At 33.9% G+C, this 20,658-nt stretch overlaps 1 protein-coding gene and 1 long non-coding RNA gene across 2 annotated transcripts; both read right to left on the bottom strand.

Annotated features, from left to right (window-relative positions):
- Window positions 1-2,282: 2,282 nt before the first annotated feature.
- On the bottom strand, window positions 2,283-20,658 carry LOC127855234 (ceramide synthase 2-like). The gene is made up of 4 exons (XM_052390663.1): window positions 20,417-20,658; window positions 5,350-5,476; window positions 4,120-4,226; window positions 2,283-2,307 (listed from the first exon to the last, which is right to left on the bottom strand). The coding sequence occupies exons 1-4, from the start codon at window positions 20,590-20,592 to the stop codon at window positions 2,295-2,297; spliced, it is 423 nt and encodes a 140-aa protein (XP_052246623.1). The 5' UTR covers window positions 20,593-20,658; the 3' UTR covers window positions 2,283-2,294.
- LOC127855242 (uncharacterized) lies at window positions 13,572-14,685 on the bottom strand. Its single transcript, XR_008037429.1, has 3 exons — window positions 14,526-14,685; window positions 14,181-14,316; window positions 13,572-13,906 (listed from the first exon to the last, which is right to left on the bottom strand). It is a non-coding gene; the product is annotated as an uncharacterized LOC127855242 (long non-coding RNA).

Below are 20,658 nucleotides of genomic sequence, written 5' to 3'. Positions count from 1 at the left end.
GTTTTTCTAAGAACTAGTTTTTGGACACACATTACCCTGATTTGAACTTGGCCTAGATATTGTCAAGATAATATTCTGACAGCAGTTCACACAGATTGAGTCCATAATTTGGGGCTCTATAGTGGTAACAAGGTTTTTTTCAGATTGACCTAGTGGCGCGCCCCCGTGACCCAGTTTCAATCTTGGCGTAGATAATGTCATAATAAGCAGTCTGACCAAGCTTCATAAAGATTGAATGTAGAATGAAGTCTCTGGAGTGGTCACAAGCTACAAGATGACACCGTACAAAATACAGAGGTTTTTTTTAGAGAAAGGGGAAGACGCTGGACGCTGGGTGAAAGGGGAAAAGAGTGCGAAAGAGACATATTAGGGGAAAAAAGAAAAACTGTTCATTTCAATGTCTATAACTCATTAAAAAAGGCTTGTCTCTGTCCTTTTTGTTCTTAAACACATTTAACACGTATTAAAGTCAAAGTCCTTAATTAAGTTGCAGGTGTAGATCTTATTATGGGAAATGTTTTCAACTATATTTCTGTACTGGGGCCGGGGGACGATGTCAATTTTGTGATTTCAATTTCATGATGAATGGGCTGACGATCTTGATCTGCTACAGTATTGGAAGGGAAATGAGCGGCAGCTGCCGATTGTCTACTTTCACTTTCACAATGTTCGATGTTGATAACCTCAGAATCCTGCTGGGGTTATAACGGTTTTCGATGATTCTTTCTTAAAAAATGCCTCGATGCGTTCAGTATCTTCAGAGTCCGAATGTTTTATTTTGTTTGTGTAAGAACGCCAATATCTTGGCTTGCACATAGCTGGGATGAAAATTCGACTGGTTTCCGGTAATTTATTGACGAAACACCCTTCTCGTGCAAAACAGGTATCCAGTAAAATAGTCATGATTATTAGGATTAGTTGCCCAGTTTACATGACGTAATTTAAGAGCTATATTTAGAATAACTGGGATTCCCAGATTTTTTGTGTTCGTCTGGAGAGAGAGAAAGATCGTTGTACATGGTGCAAATTGGATAATTGTCGAATGCCCAAAGGAAAAATAAACATTTCTTTGAGAGAAAATATTATATTTTGGTGAAAATGATATTTTTGGTGGGGAAATTGTATTTTGAGGGGAAAAATTCTGGTAGGGGAAGACGCCGAATATCGGCGTCACTTTCTTAGTAAAAAAAACACCTGAAATATGATGTACGACGACTGGCACACGGACATAGGGTGACCGCAATAGCTCTCCATGAGCACTTCATGCTTATGTGAGCTAACAATCGATTTCATTCATTCATGCTTTTTAAACAACAAAATCACAATACATATACCAGTCAATGATTTTGCAGTAATTAAGTGTTTGAAGGAAGAATTAGCACACAAAGCAAACATCTGGCATATTGCATTAATGCCTAATTTTCCACCTGACAGGTCGAACAGTATCATAAGCAAGGCTTTGAAGTATTGCTAGCAAAACAGGAGTCCCTTGTTACTGAAAAGCCTATCATTTAAATTGTGTGCATTACCTTCATGTGCACTTGAACCCTTACATATGTCATTCATATTTCAGCAGTATTAATGGTTGTTTTATAAATCGCCAGACTTTTGACCTTTAGTGAAAAAATGTTTTGCATAAACATCAGATTGCTCTTCATTTGTATTTCAAGTTTCATGATTACATCTGAATGTACTTTTTGACTTGTAGGATTCAGTGTATTTATATATTGATTAACTCTTTCCCACGCAGGAGCAAAGTGAAATGGCTATATGCAAACAGCATAAAACCAGAACAGCCTGCAAGTAACTCACAGTCTGTTCAGGTTTTATGCTGTTTGCTACTCATCAGTATCTTAGGGTTGGAAATGAAGCCTTTAAAACTTGAATCTAGTAAGAAAGGTATTAAATTAAATGTAACTTTCTAAGGGACTACAAATGCGTGAAAATACGAATCTAAGTGGTAAAGGGTTTAGAGGCATCAGACATTTAAACTCTGTCTTAATTATTAGTTAAATATAGATAATAAAAACCAAAAGGTCATACATAACCCTCACATTACCATTTATAATTCTAGAAAGTTTCATCTAAGTATTTTCAGTATTTTTTTTGGTAAATCACAAGATCCTGTTTTACAAACAGACAGATGGACGAACAAACAGATGGACAGAGGACATACCTATAGTCCCCTTCGGAGTAACACCAGAAGGGGACTCATAAATCACATTCAAATAGGTCATACAGCTTACACCAATAGGGTATCATGCTTAAAATGGCAGGCAATTACCTATTGAATGTCACCATCTGATTCTGAAAACAATATATACATAAACACATGACCTGTATTAAAGCTACAACAGTCCATTTATGCAGTATCAATAGTGTTATAAAATATTACACCCAATTGCCTGGTAACAAAAACTTTGTGTTTCAAGTATTTGACCCATCATTAGCTTATTTATTTCCATGTTATATCAAGAAAGCCATAAAAGCTTGTATTTTTGCATTCAAGGTATCATTAAAGCTCCCTGTTAGCAGTGTGCGCTCTGGGAAGCTTAAAAAACAAAAGCTTTAAACTAACATTTTCATATTTCAATATTTGGTACCTTTAGATGCAAATGACTTGTTAATGAATTTTTTGTATTCAATATTAAATACTTCACTTTACTGAATATCAGATTTTGTCTTCAACATAAGGAACTAGAGCTTTGTTACAGACATGACGTATACCCCCACGTGCCGCATTGACACAGGCTATTTTGCATGATGTCTTCACAAAACAAGAGAATCAAATTTATGGAGGATTTAAAGAATTATAATGCCATTATCATTTATGGCCATTTCGACATTTGAACTCTTTAATTCTTTCCCATGACATGCCGTCCAAATTTATGGCCATTTTTTTACTTTTGAACTCCAAGTATGACCTAGTGTTATCGACGTAATTCTTTTGCACGACACATCATCCAATGATTGTGAACAAATGTACCAGGTATTTTTTAAATCTCACAATAAATGACATAGTTATGGCCCGGACAATATCATTTATGGCCATTTTTGACCTTTGAACTCACAGTGTGACCTTGATGTTGCAGATATCGACGTAATTCTTTCGCGCGACACACTGTCCAATGATGGTGAACAAATATGCCAAATGATTTTAAAATCTCACAATGAATGACACAGTTATGGCCCGGACAAGCTCATTTATGGCCATTTTTGACCATTGAACTCAAAGTGTGACCTTGACCTTGGAGATATCAACGTAATTCTTTCGCGCGACACACCGTCCAATGATGGTGAACAAATGTGACAAATGATTTTAAAATCTCACAATGAACGACATAGTTATTGCCCAGACAAGCTCATTTATTGCCATTTTTAATCTTTGAACTAAAAGTGTGACATTGACCTTCGAGATATTGACATAATTCTTTCGCGCGACACACCGTCCCATCATGGTGAACAAATTTGCGAAATGATTTTAAAGCCTCACAATAAATGATGAAGTTATGGCCCGGACAAGTATTTGACCCTTGAACTCCAAGTGTGACCTTGACCTTAGAGATATCGACGTACTTTTTTCACGCGACACACCGTCCCATGATGGTGAACAAATGTACCAAGTTATTTTAAAATCTAATGATAAATGACATAGTTATGGTCCGGACAAACTTTCAGTTTAAAACACACTAAGTGACCCCTTGACCTAGTTTTTGACCCGGCATGACCCATATTCAAACTTGACCTATACATCATCAAGATACAACTTGTGACCAAGTTTGGTGAAGATAGAATGAAATTTCGGGACAGACTGACAGACCGACCGACAAAGTGACTCCTATATGGCCCCCATTACCAATGGTAATGGGGGTATAATTAAGATTGTTTATTGAGCACAATTCAATGGTGAAAGCAGTTAAAAAGAAAATACTTTAAGTTAAGCAAAGTTAGGTTTCAAGTATGATTATATTTCTTTATTGCCTACATTTCTTTCTAACATCTTGTTGAGGTTTTCAGTGTGTATTGGGGTTATCTTCTCAAAAAGTATTTTTAGATTAAAAGCGAATATTTTTTTTTAAAGAAAAGAGTTGTGCTTATTTTTACCACAGTGTTTCTTACCCGCATTCATTGAACTTGCGTATGTCACTGGGTCGTGTGTTGACCCTGCGATCCCTGAGCCAACGCTCCACGTCTCTAACAGACACATCTGTATCTTTGGAGATCTCCTGTGGAAATAATTGTGACCATTTCCTGTAAATGTTGGGCACCAAACACATAGATGGCATATTGTGACCATTACCTGTAGTTGCTGACCATTACCTGTGGTTGGTGACCATTACCTGTAGTTGTTGACCATATCCTGTAGTTATAATGCATTAAACACATCACTGATGGCATATTGTGACCATTACCTGTAGTTGTTGACCATATCCTGTAGTTGTTGATCTAGACCTGTAGTTGATGACCATAACCTGTAGTTGTTGACCATTATCTGTAATTGTTAACCATGACCTGTAGTTGTTGATCATAAACTGTAGTTGTTGACCATGACCTGTAGTTGTTGACCATTATCTGTAGTTGCTAACCATGACCTGTAGTTGTAGATAATAATTTGTAGTTGTTGACAGTAACCTGCCGTTGTTGACCATGACCTATAGTTGTTGACCATTACATGTAATTGTTCTGCATCAAACACATATATATAGCATATTGTGTCTATTACATGTATTGTTGTTAACCATTACCTGTAGTTGTTAACCATTACCTTTAGTTGTTGACTATTGCCTTAAGTGGTGTGTAACCATTGCACTGTACCTGTAGTTGTTCTGCATCAAACACATCTAAGATGGTATGATGGTGACCATTACCTGTAGTGGTTGGGCTTCAAATACATCCTTGATGGTATAGTGTGTCCATTACCTGTAGCGGTTGATCATAACCTGTAGTGGTTTGTAACCATTACACTGTACCTGTAGTTGTTCTGCATTAAACATATCATAGATGGTATTTTGTATTTGGGTCCATAGAATTAAAAGTAAAGTAAACATTTCAGTGAACAACTCACTGTATTAATGAATGTTAAACTGTCTTTAAACAAATAAATATTTTATTTCATAATTCAAAATGACTTAATTATAATTGATTATTATTTCAACTGTATATGAAATTTCAAGTAAAATTTTCTGGTTATTTTGATGCTAATCATTTATTGTTCTCATTTAGAAATTTGATCTAAATCCAGCAAAAAGAAATGTAAGTTTTTTTGTATATAGAATGCAATTACATGAAAGAAAGACATTTTAATAATTTTTAGTGAAAACTACTTTTTAAATCAGCAAGTAAACTTACCATGGCATTGCGTTTCATGACATTTCCATTCTGTTTTGAATATTCTTCCAAGATAGGGTTAAGATCCTTGGTCAATATCTTCTTTCTTTTCACACCCAATGAGTAACCAAGCGGTGTCATGATGTAACTTAAAAACAAAACAAGGCGTTCAATGATAATTTTTATCTCATTTTGTAATCAATTTTACAGAGTATAAATATGTTAAAATTAAGGTAAATAGTATAGCTCAAATAAACATCAACAATATCAATTTAAGACATAAAATGTGTAATAATTTCTTTTAAGTAAACCTGGAACTTCATTCACCAAGCTATTCATAAACTTATGAGAAAAGAATAGACTTAAAACCAATAAAACATACTGGTACTTCAGAGTTTGAATATAAACAGGCTAAGTAATTAAGTCATTAACACATTGTTCTATATGGAGAATTATGTAATATTTGGTACCTTAACTTTCAAGAAGCTTACATTGCACATTGCGGTAATAAGAGTATTCCTCATTTTTAGACAAAAGCCTAAGAATCATTGGTAAATAAGGGCCTTACAGGAAAAGTGCACAGCATACAGGGCTCAAAGTAAAAGCCCATGACAAAAAGCGCAGCACTCTACTTCATGTATCTTAACTCATAGAGTTGCTGTTTCTAAACCACACACAAGCATATTAGCTGGTCCTAACAACCAAATAATAAAATCAATGGTGGAGAATTTACAAAATTTTGATCATTCTTTCATGTACAGAAATTTTATTATAAATATGGTATTGAATAGTGATTGGAATCGGTTTCCCAAAACTGAGTCGATTAATCGGAGGCCATAATCAGCGATTAATCGATTAATCAGCTTCTTTAACAAAAAAATGAAGTTTTTAATATTTTAACCAGTTTTTTTTGTTGATATTAACATTATCTTGCTATATTTTATCAAAATGAACTTTATCATGACTATTCCTTATGTGTTTTGGGAGTTAATAATGAATAAATATAATAAAAATAATACATCCGATGAAGCCACAACGTTAGGAATTACTTTCACAAATAATGAAAAGGATACAGTTCTTAAAAACATACTACCTAAATAACAGAATTTTAAAAACTGCTTAAAATCATGGCATCATCGTAAACTTACACTAATCGGAAAAAACACAGTATTGAAAACGTTTGCACTTCCTAAATTGATATATGTTTTAACAGTCCTCCCAAATCCACCAAATAATGTTATTAACGATATAAAATCAGCAATATTTAACTTCATATGGGACGGTAAACCTGATAAAATAAAAAGAACTCAGTTAATTCAATCTGTAGAAAATGGAGGTATTCAATTAACGAACATTGACTCATTCTTGAATGCAATCAAATGCAGCTGGGTTAAAAGATACCTAGATAATACCAATACGAGTAAATGGAAATTATTCTACCAGAAAATCCTAAAAAATATGGTGACTCCTTAATCTTTGAATGTAACATCAGCAATACTATCTTACATGACATTGCAAACGAAAACATATTTCTGGCTGATGTTCTATCAGCGTGGAGTGATGTCACTCATAACTTAGAAACCCAAACTAGCAGTAAAACAATTCTATGGAACAATAAAGACATAACTTCAAACAATAAGACGTTTTTCTATAAAGACTGGTTTGAACGAAGCATTAAATATGTCGACCAATTATATGACTACAGAATTAAGGATTTCTACTCTTTTGATAATATATGCTACATATACGGAATACCTTCAAATAATTTTCTGAAGTACTACACACTTATCAAAAGCATACCCATACATATTAAATCTGAAATCAATACAAATAATACACCATGTACTCAAACAACATTTGTAGAAAACATACTTGGAAGAAAAAACAAAACAAATAAAATATTTTACACACTACAAATTAAAAACCCTACAGAAAACTCCAAAATCCAAAATAAATGGCAAGTCCTTTTTGAAGAAAATGAACTTAATTGGAAACACATATTTACCATGCCATATAAAGCAACTATTGAAAGCACACTGAGAAATTTTCAATATAAATACATCCATAGAATTATAGCTACAAATAAATATCTCTTTAAATGCAAATTATCTAACTCAAATCTGTGTGACTTCTGCAGTGAAAACATTGAAACTATAGAACATCTTTTTTGGGAGTGCAAACACATCCAGCCTATTTGGAATCAATTAATATTTTTTCTTGAACAACATCAACTTAACGTTAAACTATCTTTCTTAAATGTAAGTTTCGGAATTAACTCATTGAAATCAATAGACTGTAATAATATTGTGAATTTTATGGTTATATTGATGAAATATTTTATCTTAAACATGAAGTACAAAAAACAAGTACCAAATTTTAATTGCTTTGTCCATAGTCTTAAACTAAAAATCCAGATTGAGAAAGAAATAGCCCTCAGTAATGACACATTACAAATCTTTGAACAAAAATGGAATCGGATTAAATTCTCATAATGTTTTGTCCACTTATATTCATTTCACCCTAATGTTAGTTTATCTCTCTAAAATAGTTTTGTTTATTTATTTTTTTTAATTTTTATTTTTTAATCTGACAAGATCATTGTGAATATAAAACAAAAAACACAAGTCCAGTATGCTTTCTTCCGACTTTATACAACTCATCATTTTTCATAACTATTACTCTGTTGTGGTTTTCTTTTCTCTCTAAAAAAAATAAATATATATTAGCATATCTTGTAAAACATGTCTGAACTTTATTGCTTTGTATATCACTATATTGTATGATCATATACATGTTTACATTGTATGTATGATATTGAATAAAAAAAAAAAAAAAAAGAAAAAAAAAAAAAAATCTTGCTTCCTGTTCGAATTAGTGAACAATCTTGTGGCTGAAATATTACGTTCTGTGTTGAAAACGGCGTTAAACCCCAATAACAACAACCAATCGTGTACTGACTACTGAGTGAAGAATATTACAGATTGGTAAATAAAAACAGATCTTTAAAAAGTAATTTTATTTCAAAAGAACAACTTTTATGATCATTATCAGAAGAATACAAAAATGTCTACTTAAACATGGACCTTTTGATAATAGTTTCTTGACAATGACCACTAAATTTATTAAATAAATTGAGTTGTGTTCTGAGAAAACTGGGTATAATGCATGTGCGTAAAGTGTCGTCCCAGTCTGCACAGGCTAATCAGGGACGACACTTTCCGACTAAATTGGATTTTTGCTAAGAAGAGACTTCATTTAAACGAAAAATGTCATAAATGCGGAAAGTGTTGTCCCTGATTAGCCTGTGTGGACTGCACAGGCTAATCTAGGATGACACTTTACTCAAATGCTTTATGCCCAGTGTTCTCAGAACACAAGTCAAATAACAAAACAACAATCACAATGTTTTATAACATTATCAGAATTCAATTGAATAACAAAATAAATGACTAGGATTCACCATTATTAAGAAATAACTGAAACATTTTATACAACATAAAAATAAAGTTTCTTTTAAGAATTCTAATCTCTTTCAAACAAACATTTTCAAACAATAAAACAAGAACAACTGAACAACATTGATTTTGCATTAACTTTACAAAGTTAACACTTGTAAGAACAGTACAAAATGCAATCAACTGTCACATTTTTTACTTTTTGGGTTTCATCAAGAACTTGTTATTTAAAAACACAATTTTCTCTACAAGAGCTGGCTTAAGTCTGGAGCTGTCTTTCAAAATAATATTTCCAGTGAGACTGAACACTGTCTCAGAACTAACACTTGATGCGGGAATGCACAAATACTTTTTTGCTGATACTGACACTTGGGGAAATTTTGAAGCATGACACTGCCACCATTCTAAATCAGAAACACTTTTTCCATCACAACCTGGCTCTGATAGATATGATTTACACTCATTGTGTCCTTGTTCCTCCGGAGAAAGAGCTTTTTCCTCCGACATGAAAATTACATCATCTAACCAACCACACTCTTGCTTAACATCTTTCCGAGAATCATGTTTGATTTCAAGTTTAGCCTTCTTTGCTGCAGGCTCATCTTGCTGTGAATCATTTAAAATAGTAATGTTATCATCTTCATCGATACGTTCCTGCATCTCAGGTAGTGGGGGTAGACTATTTCTGTTTTCATCCACATTCTCAGGTTTCTCTTGTTTACCTAACCGGCTAACCAAGTACAACTCAATCAGTTGATCCAGCAATAACTGTGAAGCCCTCTCCACTTCTTTCACAGAAGCAAATGGCATGAACTTCAAAGATGATGTAAGAAGAGCAGCTAACAGGGCAAAATCCTTATCTTCTGTTCTTAAATCTAACTGTTGTTTCATGTTTGTCTTCACAGACTTGATCATGTCACTGTCATCCTCCTTTAGAACTAAAGCTTTATTCAGTTTTACAATAACTGGAAGTATTAATTCCTGAGTTGGCCGTTTGTCACTTGACAACATTTCTGTAGCGCGCTGGAATGGGTAAAGTACTTTAATAAGTTCATCAACTCCTTCATCCTCAAATGTAAATAACCTACTTGCCAGCAATTTTGCATGTTTACCCAGACGGTTATCAGAAGCCACAGCCGCCAAAGCCTGTTTCTGCTCCGACAATCTTTCAAGCATAGATAGTGATGAGCTCCAACGAGTGGGAACGTCCTGTATTAGTCTATGTCCTTACTCCTTTTCTGGCAGATGGCCTTGGTGCTCTTCGAGCAGTTCAGTTGACCTGTTGCTAGTATGGAAGAAAGCAACAACACTCCTTCCCTTTGTTACAAGGGAACTTTCCTTATCGTCTTTTAAGGCATGTTTAACAACAAGATTTAGCCTGTGCCCATAACAGCCTATTCAGTCTAGACCAAGAAGCCGAATGGCCTTTTGTTCATTTGCTGCATTATCCGTAACAATCACCGGATTTTTAGTGTCCCACACACCGAGGGTCTTCGACAGATGATCACTGATATTCTCGCCTGCAAATTGAAATAATAAATTAATTCATTGATTATTTACAAGTTATTCTCTTTTTTTCTAAACTTAAATTATGCGTAGAAAAATTAATTAAGAGTTTTATAACATAAAAAACAGAGGCTGCCTTTTTCAAATTTAATTAAGGAAACCTTTAAATTGGCTTTAATTTATTGTTTAATATTTATTTTGATAATGGAATTTGGCACGATTACTTAATAAAAGAAAATTAGTACATGTTTACCTCAAAAAGCGCATCTTTCATATAAATAAATGTTCTTTTAATAGTATTTGTTTTAATAAAATGATTTTCTTCATTTAATTATCTAAAATATATCCCTACCTGTATGAGATCCAGGTAGAAGCGATGTCTGCAGAACAGCTGACCGTAGTTCCCATTCCGGTGAGTGTGGATTGAAGTCTATGTGTCATGTGTTAAAGCTACATTTGGGGCTCGTGACAAATCTTGGTGCAGTAAAGACTGTGCATTCTCATAGAGTTTAGATATTTTCTCACTGACAGTTTTTTTGCCAGGAATTTTTTTATCGTGAGTCAAGTTCATGCACAAAGTCTTTGAAGCTAGAGTGATCAACCAAACTCAGTGGTAACATTTTGTGAACAAATAAACCTAACAGTGCATTGTCAATCCTTTCTTTTTTTGCCACAGATAAAGCTACAACTTGAGAAGATGTATAACCAGTTCCAAAACTTTCATATATTTTTGGTTGATCTTCTTTCTTACAACCCGATTCCTTACTTGACTTACTTATAATAAGAGGAGTGCATAAAAAAGATGACGGTTATGCTTTTGGGACCAGCTCAGTTTGAAGAGAAAATGAGGAGGTAGTGGGTTCTTGTCCCACGTTGTGCACAATTTACCCATATCATTCACTTTTAAAAGAGGTTTCTTGAGAGAATGTAACAATAAAAATAACCACAACATAATGAGTGCAGATTTTTATATGTAAGAAATGAATTAGGACATATATGATTCAGGATTTCTTCTATATGAACTTGCAAAATTGACAAAATAAACGATGTAACATCGTACACGCATGTTTGCATGGTTTTATTTTTAGAGTAAACATACCATGGTTCGTGTATTGTTTCCTGCAATAATTGCAGAAAACATATTTCAAATCAAAGTTCCCATCCTTGGCTGGCTTTGAAGAATCTATTAGTTTGACGCTGAAATGATTCCAAACGTCAGATTTCTTTTTTTATTTTTTCGGGAACGGAACAAATTCTTCACTAACCGACATCTTGAACGAATTGCCTATACACAACCGTATTACGATTGCTGATTGGTTTAAAGGGATAGTTTTATCCAATAAACAAGGGACAAAATTGTCACAAAACCAGGTTTTCATTGTGAAAAAAAATCTGATAAAGGGAGACAACTCAAACTGAACTTTTGAAATGAACAAACAAAATTAACCCCCTTTGTAAGTTTGTTTTAAAATAAATCTATTTTTAGTCGTGGTGACCTTGACATTGGAGATATTGACGTGATTCTTTTGTGCGACACACCGTCCCATGATGGTGAACAAATGTGCCAAATGATTTTAAAATCTCATAATGAATGACATAGTTATAGCCCAGACAAGCTCATTTATGGCTATTTTTTACCTTTGAACTCAAAGTGTGACCTTGACCTTGGAGATATTGACGTAATTATTTCGCGCGACACACCGTCTAATGATGGTTAACAAATGTGCCAAATGATTTTAAAATCTCACAATGAACGACAAAGTTATGGCCCGGACAAGCTTGTTCCGCCCGCCCGCCAGCCAGCCCGCCAGCCAGCCAGCCAGCCAGCCAGCCAGCCCTCCCGCATTCGCCAATCTAATAACCAGTTTTTTCCTTCGGAAAACCTGGTTAAAAAGCTTGTTTCAGTTGAGCGGTAAACAAAAATGGTTTAGCAAAATCATTATCGAATGATCTGTAGTCGCCGACTACTAGTCGGTACGGTAAAGAATTCGTCAACACGAAATTTACATAGCTACGTCAGCAGCAATTTGTCGACTACGCGTCAACGATCTGATTAATCAACCCACCACTAGTGTATTATACTGCATTTTAGATGCTTGTAAAATCGGCAAAACAGCGATAAACCATATGTGGCTTAGGCGATAGAACTACTGCTACAAATGTCGTTTTAGATTTAGAATACTCAGAAGTTTGGGAAGAAAAGTTGCCTTCTTGTGCTACTTCATATGCACAGATATTATTGCTAGTTTGACATTTTATTTACTTTATTCAGATATTTGTTTGGAAAATTTATATCATGTTATAACATTGTTTTTTTATTCAGGCCGCCTTAAGGAGCATACATAATATGTCAGACCTGGATGTCGGAGACTCAGACAATGACCATTATTGAATGGAGATGTCTGTTCACATTGTTTTAATTTTTTGTCAGACATTAACTGTGAATAAAAACAGAATCAAGTGTGTATATGTTTAATCTTTATTGTTCTATGTTTTTTCAATACAAACATACATGTAGAAATAAATGTAACAGAATTGTAACTTTTAATTCGGGCTAGTTAAAATTGATTCGGGCTAGTGAAATTTCAAAGCTGGTAGCCCAACCGGGCTAGTGCCTTAAAAAAATTAATGCCCAGGGGTCTTGCTAGTGGGCGAAGTGGGCGATTTGCTCGCCAAGGGAATATTTATGTCGCTAATTAATTTCATGAAGGCGACATAACTTCTCCACCTTTTAATTATTTGTTTGTGCCACACATTGACCATTAAAATCAATTTGATGTTGAGAATTGGACACAGGAGAATTTTCAGTCAGAAGTTGCCACATTTACAGGTCATGCAAAGTTGAACATTCAAATGCACAGTCGGGAGCTATTAGAGTTCTTAAAATTGTTCATAGGTGAAGCCTTGATTAATTGCCTTGTGCTGGCTACCAATAACTATACTTCAGCAAAGTTAAATGGCCCATTAAAACAATACAAAGGAATGATCAAATGGGAAGAGTTAACCTAGCACACTGGCAATAAATGGTTGTCGGCTCTTTCGGCCCCGGTTTTTCAGGCTTTTTCGGTCCCAATTTCAGGCTCTTTCGGCCCAGGTACCAGGCTTTTTCGGCCCCATTTTTTATTTGAATGAATCGTTGCAAATATGTTGGTCAAAACTCTTTAAAACTATGGAATATTGTTTATTACAGTAATATACTATCTTTATTGAGGATTAATGCATTTGAAAAAAGATTCTCTTTGTCTTTTGCTTAAGGTATATCGTCGTGGAAATGAGAAGAATAGATACAAGAATATGAGACGGCTTTGAAAATAAAACAAACTATAAAATAATTTATATTACATTTATTTGGATAATTTTAAAGTTATAACAATAAGAAATACATACGTCTTAACAACACAATACATTAATTTAACCTAATTACATACTACATAATTTACAGCACACAAGTTTTTTATTTTATTAATAATGCAATTACATCATCATAATAATCATCATATAAATATAAATCATCATCATTCATCATAAGAGTCACAATCATCAGCATAATACGCGGTACACATGAACGCTTTCCGTCGCACGCTGCATCGCCACACAGCTTGCTTCTTTGTCTGTTTCTGTAAACGGGAAAATATAACGGTAACTGATATACAAATACTTAATTCATTACGTAAAATAGTTTAAAAAAAGAAATACTTTTCGCACATGCATTAAACCCCATTTTTACAGAGCGCGACTAAAATGTATAGATATAGTAGTTTTGCATACTAAAGCAGTTTATTTAAAGTCACTATTTACGCATACACAGATACACAAATAATGTAAATTTTAACATTGTTTATATTTAATAATACGTATGGGTGTTTACGGCTTATGTAAAAACTTAATTACCTTAAACGTGAATGAATATCCATCGGAGGATACTAGCTTTGGTTTGCCTCTTGTGGTTCCTGCGTCTACAACCGTGTATTCTATGGTTTCGGGCTGAGTTAGTACACTGTCGGATACAGCTCGCTCTGGAAGATTACTGAAACGAACAGTTTAACATGGGCATAGCATTTATACTGTTAAGCATTTAACGTTTAATATTATTATAATGTTAAGCATTTAACGTAAAAAAGTATTCTAATGTTAAGCATTTAACATATAACATTAGTATCCACTGTTAAATAGAATAACTATTTTATATTGATTGCTCATAAGTTACACGATTATACCATTTTTAAGTTTACATACTGTTCGTCGATCACAACGGGCGGTTGCACTTCGGCTCTTGTCAAATCAAAAGGCTCGAACTCGGACGTTCATGTGAGCGCTATGTCTTCTGACGCTGACACGTCGGACAATCCGAAATCGTGCGAAATGTCGAACCGTGGAAGCAAAGCAGGATCCTCGGATGCCTGAGCATACAACGAATAAACAACTTAAATCTATTAATGCCAAAAATAATGTCACTATTTTATATTACTTTACTTACGATTTACGATTGACACAAAGAAAAATCATTTAGGACAGCATGATAAAGAGCTAGTCCGTTTAATAGATGATATCAAAATGATTAATAATACCAATGAAAACTATCTTTGAACTTGTTTATGCTTGTGAAACTGTAAAAACCTGAATATACTTCATATTTATAACAATAATATCGGAGAAGTAACTAGTACCTCAAGCATAGTCAACTGCGCGACATTTTCTAAGTTTAGGCTGATGTTTAGGCTAATGTCAGGCGTTGTAGGGCGGTTGCAGCAGTCATTGCAGATGAAGGTAAGAACAATATCCCCCCTCTTTGCACTAAAATATTCTGTCGCGGATATGCCTACAAAGTGTTTGCAAAATTCGTCATAAGTTTTCAACATAACCTAATTTATTAATAACTAACTTGACGATGTTCACACATCGTTAATGCATTAAACAGATGTTGTTTTCTTTAATTACTCCAACCCCGTCAATCATTATCGAATAAAGCCATTGTCTAGCACACTCGCACCTATGCCCGGTTTTATGATCTTTATCAGGTTGTTAAATACATGTGTGGTGTGTATTCGGGTTAACAGGTAACAACAAATGTAGATTTAAGTTGATAAATCAGTAAACTTTGAACTGACAATGAACTGACAATAAAATTAATTTAAAAAATTGCAAATTATAACCATGACAATAAAATTAATTAAAAATTTTGCAAATTAGACCCATGTTCAGTCTTACTTAGGAAAATAATTTGTCGATAATCTTAGCTTGTCAGTTGGCATTGACACTTACCTGTATTGCATCATCATCTTAATGTTTTATATGATCAAAATTATGAAAAATATAAATATGGATGAGACTATAATAATAAAATCCATATCATAATTCATTAATTAATGCGACCCCGTCTTTCATTATCGAGTGAAGCCATTGAATAGCACCCGCACCTATGCCCGGTTTTATTACCTTTATCAGGTTGTAAAATACATGTGTCTAACCAGATTAACAAATTGTAATAAGGCAATTAGATTTATTCACGTTTTCATTAAATGTCTCAGTTCTCATTTGAAAGCATTTTTACAATGTTTCGTAAGAGAATTTTAACTTTTATTGTTAGTATTTGAATAAACACTTACCTGTATTTCAGGTGCGATGCTGCCATTTGTCGCAAACGTCACATGTGATGCCATGCTGCAGCGAGCGAACGGCATTCTTACACACTAAACACTTGTCCTCCTCCATCACAAATCCACAATCACAAACACTTACACTTACAAATTTATTTACGATTAACACAAGTAACATCCAATATCATACCAAATTTCACAGCACAATTATAGAACTAGTAACCAAAGTATAACATAGACAGCAAAATGACTTATGATACCAATTAACTCATTCCATACTACAGCCTTATCTCTAGGCAGCCCCTATCAGTAATAGCCTTATCTACCCCTAGCTAATCAGGACCCTCATCAGCTCTGAATGCCTGACAGATTATCTGATTATTGTTACTTTTAGTGGTGTGAAATGGTATATAGTGTTTTTAAGTATTGTTACTTTGTTGACGGTTTATGTGACAGATGTTTTATTATTATATTTCCAATTTAAAAATGAATGTAGTAATATATGAAAATTTAGAAATCTTGCATAACTTATCAAATAAAAAAACATTGAATTATATCCAAATAATTTATCCAATACCATTATTATCTATGTATACACTTTTTACAAATAGAAACTGTAATAATGAATAAAAACAATCTTTTAAAATTATTTTAAAATAAAACAAAATAAATAATTAAATGACATATAAACAATAATAAGATATTGCTTATAATAAAAACAAACATTAATAAGCACAGTTATGTTTCAATTGCAAGTAATTTTATGAAAAATAAATAAACGAGAACATCTTAATATGCTTATATTAAAACTTAATTAAAATGTAGAATGAAATAAAATACAAAAATAGAATACAAATAACTATAAAAAAAACAACATGAGTTACCATGACTTAATTTATTTATTTTTATCTTTTTTTGCACAGGGTTTTGACCAGAAATGATAAAACAAAATCATTTTCCAAATTATGAAAGTATTTGTTACAAGAATTTTCTTAGGTTGAAAAACTTACTGCAAATAAATAGCTGTTTATTTAAATGCCAATATGAACAGACGTATTTTTAAGTCATTAGGCATTCAGAGCTACATCTAAGTTGTCGTATATTTACGACGCTAGGAATTCACACTGTAGATTATTGGACACATATATACGACGCTAGGAACTCCACTGTTGATTATTTGGACGCATATATACGACACTAGGGCTGAATGGGTTAACACAATCATAGCATTTTATACTTTTTTTGTAATAATTTCGTTAAGAATTGCTAATAACCGACAAAAAACAACAATGGAACAAACCAAACAAATACTCATCATTTACACCTTTAATCAAACGCAATATTTAACAAACAAACTGACAATCGATGCAAAATTAAAAGCCGGCACAATTTAACAATTAAACAATTACATACATTGGTAACAGTTTGTAAAACAATAATGGTTTTCAATTAATTTCATTTTATCATCAATAATTAAAAGCAATACAAAGGAACAAACAGACAACACAATATATATCATTTTGAACACCTTTATTCAATCATACACCCTAGTTAATAGGTGTAGTAAAATATGGGGCCGAATGAGCCTGGTCGATTTGGGGCCGAATCAGCTTGGGGCCGAAAATGCCTGAAATTTCGGACTGGGCCGAAAGAGCTTGGGGCCGAAAGAGCCTGCTACCGCAATAAATATAGGGCTCATTTATGTGTAAGATTTGGAATCTGTGCTGTAAAATGAGACCTTAAATGAATTTTTTATTTTAAAAAATTGTAGCACAATATAAATTCGATTTAATCTTGATTTTCTTAAAATTTACAAGGAAGTAAGAAGATTATGAATATTACTGGTTTTGTTAAACTTGAAGTTTTATTTGATAAACCTGTACAGGAAAAAAATAATAAAAATTACCAGAATAATTTACAATCAATTACAAATAAGAAAAATGTAGGTTTCATACACTTGACATCTCTTATTATAAATGAAATGCAGCCTTTTGAATTCCATCACCCATTTCAGCCTCTATTATTGAAATAGCTTATAAGTCATCACATAAATAGCATGTAAAGTGTTAAATATATAACTTTAACTCAGTTAAATATATCAATAACAAAAATGAACACTTAAGTGAGTGTGTGTTTGTATTTGTAAATGTTGTCCCCCTAAGTGTGAAATAAGAGTTGTTTTTGATTAATGATAATTGGCAAATTTAATGAGGGGTATAGGACAAGTAAAGAGTTGATTGAAAGCTGAACGGAAATACTTCTCCTTTAATTTGCCGAAAAATACATGTAAAATGAAGACCTATGACGCAACTGTACAGAAGTGACAGCTCCCGAAATTTTGAGCTAAGCTTGACCACTGGATGCAAAAGTACCATTTCTCCCCGAAAAGTTGCCACTTCTCCCTATTTTGGCCTTTGGGAGAAGTGACTTCTCCCTAAATTTTGAACCTAGCTAGACCCCTGATGCCAAGACTGAATACAGCCATGCAGAAGTTGGGAATTGGCGCATCACCTAGGGAAGTGTGATTCGGAAAAAACACTAAGCAACTGCTGGCTGTATGGGTTCCTTAAACGGTGCCGTCACATCTCAAAGCCAGATGATGTGTAAAAGCCCGATTTTGTCAACAAGTGGCATACAAAAGTTGCATGCCAACATTGTAAGAGAAGACTCTGATTCCGAATCGGACACGGACGATTCCGAAAACTGTTGCGTATGTGGACAATTTAGTCCAACAAATCTGGACACAAGGCCGCACATAAAAATCGTTAATCGGGGGCAGTGCGACGAGTGTGGGCATTGGCTCCACCTTTCCTTCTGCCATACAAAATCGGTGCTGTGAAAAGGAGACAGTTCCCTTTGTCCACACTGTTTTTAAAATTAAAATTTGTTTTGTACCGTTTATGTTACGCATTCGTTAATAATTGTTAAATCTTTCAATGCTGACCATTAATGTTTTATTACATTCACTTGAATGTATCATTTGAATGCGTTCAATGTTCATACTTAATACGTTATTGGTTATAAGTTCATTTTGTAAAGAGGATAAAGTAATTGCAAGATAGAGAAATGAAAGACTCTGCATTTGTCTCAGCAATTTCCCCACACAGAGCCTCACAGTAGAGCGCGTGCGTTCGACCAATCGAATTCACGAACCTATAGGAAAACGTCTAGCAGATATTGACTTCCAGCTGTCAACTTCAACATGTAAGTTTTTTGATGTTATGCATGTTTGTTGACGATTTTTTTCATTGTTTCATGAAACATGGATATTTTCCTTTTTAAATCCCACATTTTTCTTAATAATGCAGACGTTCATTGTACACATGCGCGAGTTTGAATGCGTAGGTGGCCGAACCAACAGGAAAAGTGGCTTAGTATAGAGTACCCAGAGTACATGTATCGTTGAGTGACCCGAATCGACGCTGCCCCAATTCGACGCATTTTTTGTTTTGCATGTTTGATACATGAGCGACATCCGTTGACGTCACACAATAGCACATGGTACTCTACGCACAAATTACTATAGTTATTGTGTGTTATGTGGAAAATAGCGGGTTAAAAGGTAAGATATGGTTGATCGGTTTGCAAATGATGGATTTTTATGTACTTTACTTAATGCAAAACTTTTGAACACTTTACACCCAATTGTCGTTGTTAATAAGACCGTGGGATAATGCATCGGTTTCGTATGCAAAAGTTCACCATTTCATTCATAAGTCACGTGACTGCCATTTGACAAAACATGGTATAAATAGATTTATTTTCACTATGAAAAAGGTGTACGCGTAAACTTTCATTTGAAGTCCGGATATGTTTTTCGTTATGCTGTAATACAATTTTAACTATATGTAGCACGTGTTTATGTTGGTAATTGCATATTATGTTTATTACTAATTTTCAGTTAATTAATTATAAGTGCAGGTTCCACAAAAGAACTACAGGTTATATTCACATATCTTCCATAAACACAGCTTATGACAGGGTTGCTGACACAGGCCCCTATTAAAACCACTGCCATACAGTATGGCATCACACAATTAAAAATCTTAATTGATTTAATTAATTTCAGTTTCATATTACTTTTACAGCAATTACACATTTAAGTAGAACAACCATGAGTTATTATTTTATTCATTCAGTCTCCACAGGAGTGATATTTACATTGAAATCATATAACCAATCAGATGCGTCGTTTTAGGGCACTCTCAACAGATATGGCCGCCGTTACATAGATTTAGGTCATTTCGTTTTTCAACGAATTTTTGTTGATAACACAATCGATTGAATTTAAAATGTGTAAATAAAAGATGCATGTGTAATGAAATAACAAAATTTATTACAAAAATCCCTATATTGAGCAACAAAACTTCAACAAACTGTTTGTATGCGTCGAAATTGGGCACTCGAGGATAAGTAGTATCCGAGCCGACAATGACATATCGAGCGAAATTAAGTTATCACAAGCTGTAGAATGGCATTTTCTAGTCAGGGCATGTTCATTCAGGAATTCAGATTTATAAAAATGATCACCTTTCAAACACGAAACGAAACGCGAAAATCAGCAGTCCAATTGGCAGAGACCATGTCATGTCCGATGCCTGGGGCAGGTACACATCTGAATCGGGTTTGTTCTCCAACTGCTTCCATGTAACGCCTTTTGGAAGCCAGAAACCTTCGTTCCAGTACACATTGTAAATGGAATCCATGTTTGTTGTTGTGTTCCAAGTTAAAGAAAGCTTGTTGTCTGGTTTCCGAACTCTGGATCAGCGGAT

Source organism: Dreissena polymorpha, chromosome 13 (assembly GCF_020536995.1).
Source record: "Dreissena polymorpha isolate Duluth1 chromosome 13, UMN_Dpol_1.0, whole genome shotgun sequence".
Taxonomy (NCBI): domain Eukaryota; kingdom Metazoa; phylum Mollusca; class Bivalvia; order Myida; family Dreissenidae; genus Dreissena; species Dreissena polymorpha.
This window is presented reverse-complemented; position numbering and strand designations above follow the sequence as displayed.

Coding starts and splice junctions, on each gene's coding strand:
- LOC127855234 (XM_052390663.1), bottom strand. CDS start 20,592: ATGGATTCCATTTACAATGTGTACTGGAACGAAGGTTTCTGGCTTCCA. Junction 5,477..20,416: donor TTTCGTTTCGTGTTTGAAAG/GTGATCATTTTT, acceptor TTTGTTTTTAAG/TTACATCATGACACCGCTTG. Junction 4,227..5,349: donor TCATGAAACGCAATGCCATG/GTAAGTTTACTT, acceptor TTATTTCCACAG/GAGATCTCCAAAGATACAGA.